Source organism: Macadamia integrifolia, unplaced genomic scaffold, assembly GCF_013358625.1.
Source record: "Macadamia integrifolia cultivar HAES 741 unplaced genomic scaffold, SCU_Mint_v3 scaffold1834, whole genome shotgun sequence".
Classification (NCBI taxonomy): domain Eukaryota; kingdom Viridiplantae; phylum Streptophyta; class Magnoliopsida; order Proteales; family Proteaceae; genus Macadamia; species Macadamia integrifolia.
Window position 1 is genome coordinate 90,196 of NW_024868374.1, and position 8,024 is coordinate 98,219.

General features: G+C 35.0%; 2 protein-coding genes across 2 annotated transcripts; one reads left to right on the forward strand and one right to left on the reverse strand.

The window, feature by feature from the left end:
- The first annotated feature begins 1,687 nt into the window (after positions 1-1,687).
- Positions 1,688-2,975, forward strand: LOC122064949 (polygalacturonase non-catalytic subunit AroGP2-like). The gene is made up of 2 exons (XM_042628731.1): positions 1,688-1,789; positions 1,893-2,975. Exons 1-2 carry the CDS (start codon positions 1,739-1,741, stop codon positions 2,862-2,864), a joined length of 1,023 nt encoding a protein of 340 aa, XP_042484665.1. The 5' UTR covers positions 1,688-1,738; the 3' UTR covers positions 2,865-2,975.
- A 1,235-nt stretch (positions 2,976-4,210) lies between these two features.
- LOC122064946 (protein ALP1-like) lies at positions 4,211-6,153 on the reverse strand. The gene is made up of 4 exons (XM_042628729.1): positions 5,848-6,153; positions 5,529-5,760; positions 5,004-5,442; positions 4,211-4,223 (listed from the first exon to the last, which is right to left on the reverse strand). Exons 1-4 carry the CDS (start codon positions 6,145-6,147, stop codon positions 4,211-4,213), a joined length of 984 nt encoding a protein of 327 aa, XP_042484663.1. The 5' UTR covers positions 6,148-6,153.
- Positions 6,154-8,024: the final 1,871 nt, after the last annotated feature.

Consider the following 8,024-nt stretch of genomic DNA (forward strand, 5'->3'; position numbering starts at 1 on the left):
ATCAGGACATCTACTTTTTTATGAATGTAATGCCATTTTATAAAATTTCCCACAACTCAATTTCCAATTAATTAGGGCTGTCAGAGGAATTAAGTAATCTATAACCTTTTGACAAGGGAAGGTTTGGGTCCCTTTTATAGCATACGCTTTTTTGTTTCTTGTTTTCATTTGTAATTACATTTTTTTAGCCGGAAATATTAGTTGAGTTCAGCATTTTGGATTGTTTTTGTCATTCATTATTTGTTTAGTGGGTGTAATTGTAAAAGTGAAATATTAGTTGACTTTAGCTATTCTGGACTTGTAGATGCCATTATTGGGTGCATAGTTGCTCCGGTCGTTGGAGTAAATTTTTATTTATTTTTTATATATTTGGGTAGAGTTGAGATGCCTTCAGGAAGGGCACAACCATTACCCAAGTTGTATAGTGAGGAGGCTTACCTAGACAATATTTATTTAAAAAGTCATACAGGCAAGTTCGAGTCCAATATGTTTACACCCAATCATGGATTTAGTTTTTAGTATCGGTATCGGTATAGGTTTTTGTCAATTCCGATCTAATTCGGATCAATATCAGAGAGGATCGGTGTGTATTGATCATTTTTGTCCCTTATTTTTCAGAAAAAGTATATTTTTTTTACTATTCTCTCCCTTAAATGATACAATACTGATAAGGCCAATATGATACCGATACTTAAAACCATGCACCCAATGGTCCTTGATAGAGGTATTTTGAAAACCCATCACCAGAAATTGCTGAGATAACCCAACACCTAGTATTTTGAAAATTGACTGACAAAGTGAGGTTAGCTGAATTACAACAATGGCTTCAAACTTCAATTGATAAGGGAAACATCCCATACGTCATTAGCCATACTCATATCAAATTAGGAATTATGAGTACATTTAAATGTTTAAGGAATTGACGAAAACATTGTGATAGAGGTGGACAACATCAAGGGCTCGTTTGACAACGTTTCAAGAAATTCGTTTCTGCCGTTTCTGTGTCCAGAAACGGCAGAAACGGAACGAAAAGTGTTTGATAAAACTGTTTTATTTCACTTGTTTTCAGAAATAGAAATAGAAATTTCTACCTATTTATGATTCAAGAAACGACCTAGGAAAAACAAGTAGAACTTGTTTCGTTGTTTCTAAAAACGAAGCGCGGCTATTCTTTCACTGGTTACTATCGACTTCCAGAAAAATGACTTATCAAACACCTTCAATTCCGTTTTTGTTTCTAGAAACGGAAATTTATGTTTCTGCCGTTTCTTGAAACAGAAACAACAGAAACGTTATCATACGGGCCCTTGGTGTTGGGTTCTCTCCACAATTTCTGGTCATGTATATCATTAGTGATTAGCTTTTTTTCTTTTACACTACCACAATTAAGTTTTAAACAAAGACCTAACCAAATAAGCAAACAGGAATGAGAATGACCCATAATTAAGGAGTTATTTTGGTGTTTAAAAAACTGAATACTGAAGGGAAATTTTTTATAAGGGATTTTATTTTCAAGTTAGTCATAAAAGAGAAGTTTTTCACTTTCTCATAGGGAAAATTAGGAAATTACAGTATATTTAGTCGTTTAGGGGATCGACGAAAAATTCCCCCTTTTTTCTATTTTTGCACTACAGAAATTTTTCTTCTATAAATTCAAACACCTTCTCCACATAGCAAACCCAACTCATTCCTGCCAAGGCAAAGACCAACTCATTCCATTCTCTGTTTTAGATCCACCATGACACATCTCATTCTATTGCTTGGACTTCTGGTAGTAGCATACTTTAATGTAAGAAAAATGATGCTTTCCCATTTTCCATTCATTTCAACTTGTCATTGTTTGTTCCTGCTTTTTCTTATTTAGTGGTTTTATTTTTTCCATGAAATTGTAGGGTTCTCAAGCTGAAAATGCCTTTATACAATATTGGGAAGAGCATATTGGTCTTCCACACCCTCCACACTGGTTAGCTGCAAAGGCTTCTTTGTTAAACCGCCATCAAGAGGTGTTGTTTATGAAAATTATAGAGAAAAATGAATTGGCATCCCACCTGCATTCATTTTGTAAGCAGGCTAATGTTGTTTGTTCTACAAATGCACTAGAGAAGAAGATAATTGACAGCACAACTTTGCCACCAATAGCCACATGGAATGAAGACAAACTGAAATATGATTTTCCTAATGAAACACCCCTATCTGTAGCCAGCCAAGGTGGATTGCCATATTTTCGGAAGTCAATGGTGAAAGAGGGAAGTGTCATAGCTATCCCTGATCTAAGGGACCCAATGTCATATAAATCTTTCTTGCCACGATCTTTGGCATCAAAAATCCCATTTTCCATTGCCCGGATTGGGGAATTGAAGAAGCTCTTTGGTGTGGTAGATGAATCAAACATGGATGAATATATTCAACAAACCCTCGAAATATGTGAGAAGAGCCCCATTCGAGGTGAGAAGAGAACTTGTGCAACTTCCGCGGAGGATCTTATTGATTTTGTCGTTGAGGAATTAGGACACTATGTACATGTATGGAATACTGAAAGCATCGAAGGATCTTATGAGAATGTCACAATTGGAGCTGTGAAACTCGTGTATGGAAATCTTACCGAATCACCAGCCTTATGTCATAGCCAGCCATTCATATTTCAAGTCTATTATTGCCATGTCTTACAGAAAGTAAAAGTATATGCAATTGATATACAAGCTAAGAAGAAAGTGAATCATGCGATCATGGCATGCCACTATGACACATCAACTTGGAATCCAAATCATCTTGCTTTTAAGTTATTGGGTCTTGGCCCAGGCCAAATTGAAGTCTGTCATTGGATAAATGAGAATGGAGTGGTCTGGACAAAGACTCTAGGTTGAGCAACAATTGAAGATTTGATTATCTTCTAGTTCTCTTGTTTATGTTATTATACATATTGCTGCTTATGCTATTTTAAGGATAAATAATGACTTATTTTGGCTTTCTTATTATGCCTTTTGAGTTCCAATATGATTTTGTTAGTCAATTTTCTAGTATAATGGAAGATAAACTTTTTTTTTTTTTGCGCTAAGAATCAGCAATGAACTTTATTAAAAAGAATTGTTGAATTATATTGAATAGCTTAATCTTTCATTAGCTAGGGTTACAGTATTTATAGAGATTACATCAGATCATAACCTAAATGGAAATAAGGATTATCTCATGTGGGATTGACTGTATCTTGGAGAGAATCGTCCAAGCTGGACTGTGAGCTGGAGCGTGTCATGCACGCTGGTCAATAAGAATGAATGAAATACAAAAGTACCACCGAAGGCCATGAAACCAAAAATAGAGGACAACCTAAAATCTAAGAAAACCCGGTCCAATCTACCCTGTGGCAACCTACAGTTAAAAAGGAAGCTGAAAGTTATGGTTTTTCAGGCTCCACTAGGATGTCTTTGGTTGGAATGAAAGAAAAAAAAAAAAAAAAAAAAAAAGTTCTGTAGTCATTAACAAGAATAATTGTGTAACTGAACAACATGCTAAATCTGGAATGTAACTTTTACTTCATTTTTATTCAAAATAACACTGAATTTTTTTGGAAGTGACATGGTAAAATTAGTTTTCATATTTAATATGTTTTTGAGTTTCGCATACAATTATTTTCTCTTTACATCTAAGCCAAATAGGGCCTTAACAAAATTATCTTTTCAAGTCTTTTTTTTAAAGAAAAAATAACTCAGGTAAAGTTAAAAGAGGAAATGAGAGGTCATTTATGAAGATTCACATTGCGGCAATAATGGGAGTAGAGTGATGAGCATTATGTTAATTTAAACAAGGGTACTCTAAGATTAGGCAAGTGGTGGCTTATATTGCATGTCATTCATATGGTTAGTAAGTTTACGTAAAGCAATTACCAAAAAAATAAGTTTACGTAAATCAAAAGTTAGGTACAAGAAATATTTGGGGTATATGAGTATATTGTGATGTAGTCTATAATGAAAATTTACAAAGGCATCAATAACATGTTAGTTGAGAGTGAGCTTGTGGTGCAACAGTTAAGTTGCACTATTGTAGCATGCATGTTGGTCACTAGTTCAAAAACATGGAAACAACCACTCCTGCTTTGCATGAAGCGAGGCTATGTACACTTGTCCCTCCCAGACCCCTGCAGTAGAGGGAGCCTTGTGCATTAGGTTTTAAAAAAAAATAAAAATAAATAAGTGACATGTTAGTTGTACAATTTTTAACTGATGCACCTGCCAATTGCACAAAATGCTATCAGGGTTCTATGTTGTGCTCTTGGCTATCAATGTTTGCCATCAGAAGAGTAGTCATTCTGAATAGACTAGGTGAATCAGTTTCAGTTTGAAAAAAAAGTTGATACTTAGGCTCTGTACTGTAACGATTCTGTTTTTTTAACATGATTTTCGGGCTAGCACACTTTTTTGCATTTCTATTTTTTTGGAGTGATTCTGCATCTTAAATGTTGTATGGTAATCGCAAAAAAAAATTGATTTTGTAACCTGAAAGAAACAGAAACATGTATGGTTCGTACTTAACAGAATCGTTTCTGTTAGAAATCAATATTTACATAAAGTGTCATCTTCACCATGGGTGTCAAAGTTGTGATTTTTAAATAAAATATAAGGATAGTCAATGGTTTTTTAATAAATTCTAAGTTATGAAAATCATTATTACCCAAATAACTTAAGTTGAATGAGACAAATAAGAATATCTCCATATCAACAACATGGTGCTCACTTCAAATATGAAATATTTGGCCGTGTTTCCTTGCCATATGAAATATGAAATGTTTCAACAAAAATATGATCTATCATAATAACATAAAAGTATGAACAAGAATAAATTCAAGGGAAGACATAATTCTTAAAGTATTTAATTATGAACTTAAGGGCATAAATTAGGTCTTCCAACTTAATTCTTAACTGCAAAACATGTCCCACTACTTCAAAGTTTAAATCCAATCATCAAAATGTAATCATGTAATTTGAGCCATTCCGGCTTTAACAGCTAACTCATTTGCAATCTTTTTCCTGAGATCATCCATCTGTCTTCTTCTTTCTGCTAAGCTTATACTAATGTGAGCCGGTGGTACATAATCTTGAATTTCTTCAGGCTCCTCATTCCACAAATTTTCACCAAACTCCTTAAAATTCTTGTCTGCAATTTCTTCCTCCCGAATGAAGTTGTGAAGTGCACAACAAGCAATGACGATGCATGTTTGGGTGTTCAGTGGAAAACATGGCATTTTGCTGAGAATTGGAAAGCGCTTCTTCAAAGAACCAAAACTGCGCTCTATGACATTCCTAACAGAAGAGTGTCTATTATTAAATAGCTCTACTGCTGTCCTTGGACGTCTATTCCTATAATCATTTAGATGGTATCTTTGTCCTTTGAACGGCGTCAAGAACCCAGTAGTAGATGGATAACCAGAATCAACCACATAATATTTACCTAGCACGTAAAATGAAAAGTAATGAATCAACACAATATGTAAAATAGAGCATAATCAACTTGTGAGGTTAAGATTTAGAATGTACCAGGTGGAGGATGAGGAAATTCAAATTTAGGGTTATTCAATGCCTCATTGAATACTCGACAATCATTTGCAGAACCCTCCCAACCAGCGTACACAAAAGTGAATTTCATGTCAAGGTCACATGCACACATAACATTCCATGTTGTATCTCCTTTCCTTCCTCTGTACGGTATTTGTTTGGATAGAGGTACAGAAGCACTAACATGAGTGCCATCAATCGCGCCAATGCAGTCCTAGTACCAATACATGGATATTCATCAAATCAAACCACGTATAACCACAAAACAACATAATCATTGTTTTAATTATAAGCAACATACCTTGAAGAAAGGATAGAGCTTTGGTTTTTCAAGAATCTGTTTAGGGCAACGACTAAAGTTTGGAGGTTTGATATTCTCTTGTCCGAGTAGTATGAAAGCACGTAACACTTTCTTAAAGTGTTCACCTATTGTGTTAAGAGAACGCTGAAAGTGTTCTGCTATGTCTCTATACCTATCATTGTGACCAACAATAGATATAAACATTGCCAACTGCTCATCCACTCTTAAATATCGACTATCTTCCAACCAACCACGTTGTCGCATTAATGCTTCAAGGTTGAGGAAGACATGGCGTTCCATTTTATACTGTTCATACCCTCGAAAGAATCACCTGCGATGTCAGAAACAGTTTCAAAACCCATCATCCACTGGATACAAAATAAGGGTTTGAGCAAAAAACTGTTAAGGAAAGACCCTATCAAAGAACAAGTAAGAAGGATTAAAATTTGTACCGAGCAACAAAGAATCAAGGAGACAAAGAGGAGTGAAGAAAAGGAGAAGGGGAGAATCGCCTGATCCTGTCTCTCCCAACGATGACGCTTGAATCTTTGCAGTACTGCCAGAGCCTCCAGACCCTCGATCTGTCCGGTAATTAGCAATAGAAAACAATATCAGAATAGTCATAATTTAAAGAAGTATACTTGAATTAGGTTTCCTAAAATCCGTAGGAAAACTGAGAAATAAAAAGAGCTGAAATTAGTAGTTATAGTAACCCACTAGATTACCCATCCTTTTCCCCAAATAATAATATAGCATAACAATCTAACCAAAGGTGATTATGAAACTTTGCTCACTTTGACAGATTATTGATCATTTTTAGGATACCAGTCATTTGTTGATAATTGAAGTGTTAAGAAACCTCAGAAGTCTAAATATCTCTTGGAACTTAAGATTCAATACTGCAATTCATAATCAAATTAAATTTTATTTCATGAAATGTTGAATATTTATTACTGCAAGTGTCTTCTACACAGAAACCACTAAAAACCTACCAAATCTCCCCTCCCCATTGAAAAAAATGTATCCTTATAATTCCTTTTGGAGGCTGCTTAACAGAGTGCTTTTGAGAATAAGTTTGTGTTCTTAATAGTGTACTATTCTAACATACTCTTCTTCTTGGACAATAAATGATAGAGAAGGCAGGTTACAACAATGTTTCCAGCCTGTTCCAGATGGTGGTGTTCCAGATTGTCAATTAGACAAGCAACTAGATCAGGCCATTGTTATCCTGCTTAAGGGTGGAAAAGAAAGATTACTGAGGAAAAGTAGAAGTATAAAATGAAGGAAGATGTAGTCCTTGACATAGTGGAATTGTGGAACAGTATTCTTATAGCCAGCTAAACTAGTAGGGATCGTGGAATTATATGTTTGAAGTTTTGGTCAATATCACCAAATATACTCCTTTTGATTGGGGAATTGGAATATTTCAACAATTTTGGTAGAAAAAGATTGAAGTTATGCACATTACATGATTTCTATCAAAATCGGTCACTCAAAATTGATTTCAGCAAAATACTTTGGTTTATGTCACGACTGAAATAAGGATTGGAATTAAAATTTTATTTTTTGGTTGAGAAAATGTCACGATAAGTGATGGATGCTCAATCTATTCTTCATGTATGCTTATTGCAGGTGGGGAGCTTTGATGCCGGTTATGGAAGTTCCATTATGTCTCGCTTGGTAAGCCACTAAGGCAGAGATGCTTTTTGTTTTGCACCATTTTACCTTGTCCGTGGATACAGAACCGAAGGAATAGATAGAGTTCTAAGACAAATTAAAGCTCCATCCTATTGCTGCTGCATTCCTGAGCTCCTTGCTGCTAATACGTGGTCCCCCCATCTCTAATTTCACCTTGTGTTATCTGGATCTCAAATTTCAGCTGTACATAACATCATCCATTTTATACTCACATTTTAAGTTGTACCAAATATCTGAGAGAGGATCAGTGTATAGTATTTCTTTATTTCTGTAAAGATTTATTCAAATCTAATAGTAACAGTTTTAGTTTAAATCGTCTCTGTAATCTCTTCTCAATCCTTCTCAAATGGGAATTTTTATTTTTTAAATTCTTGATCAAAACAAACAGGAACACAGGGCCAGAGGACGTGTTCATCAAGGTGATATGAGAGGAGGAGGGAGAAGAGATCAAGAAAGAAAGGGAACGAGAGTGAAGGTGA

Excerpts from the sequence above, each read along its gene's own strand:
- LOC122064946 (XM_042628729.1), bottom strand. The coding sequence starts at position 6,147 with ATGGAACGCCATGTCTTCCTCAACCTTGAAGCATTAATGCGACAACGT. Across the intron at positions 5,761-5,847 it reads AGCTCTATCCTTTCTTCAAG|GACTGCATTGGCGCGATTGA; the intron begins GTATGTTGCTTA and ends TATTGGTACTAG. Across the intron at positions 5,443-5,528 it reads ATTTCCTCATCCTCCACCTG|GTAAATATTATGTGGTTGAT; the intron begins GTACATTCTAAA and ends TTTACGTGCTAG.
- LOC122064949 (XM_042628731.1), top strand. The coding sequence starts at position 1,739 with ATGACACATCTCATTCTATTGCTTGGACTTCTGGTAGTAGCATACTTT. Across the intron at positions 1,790-1,892 it reads TGGTAGTAGCATACTTTAAT|GGTTCTCAAGCTGAAAATGC; the intron begins GTAAGAAAAATG and ends ATGAAATTGTAG.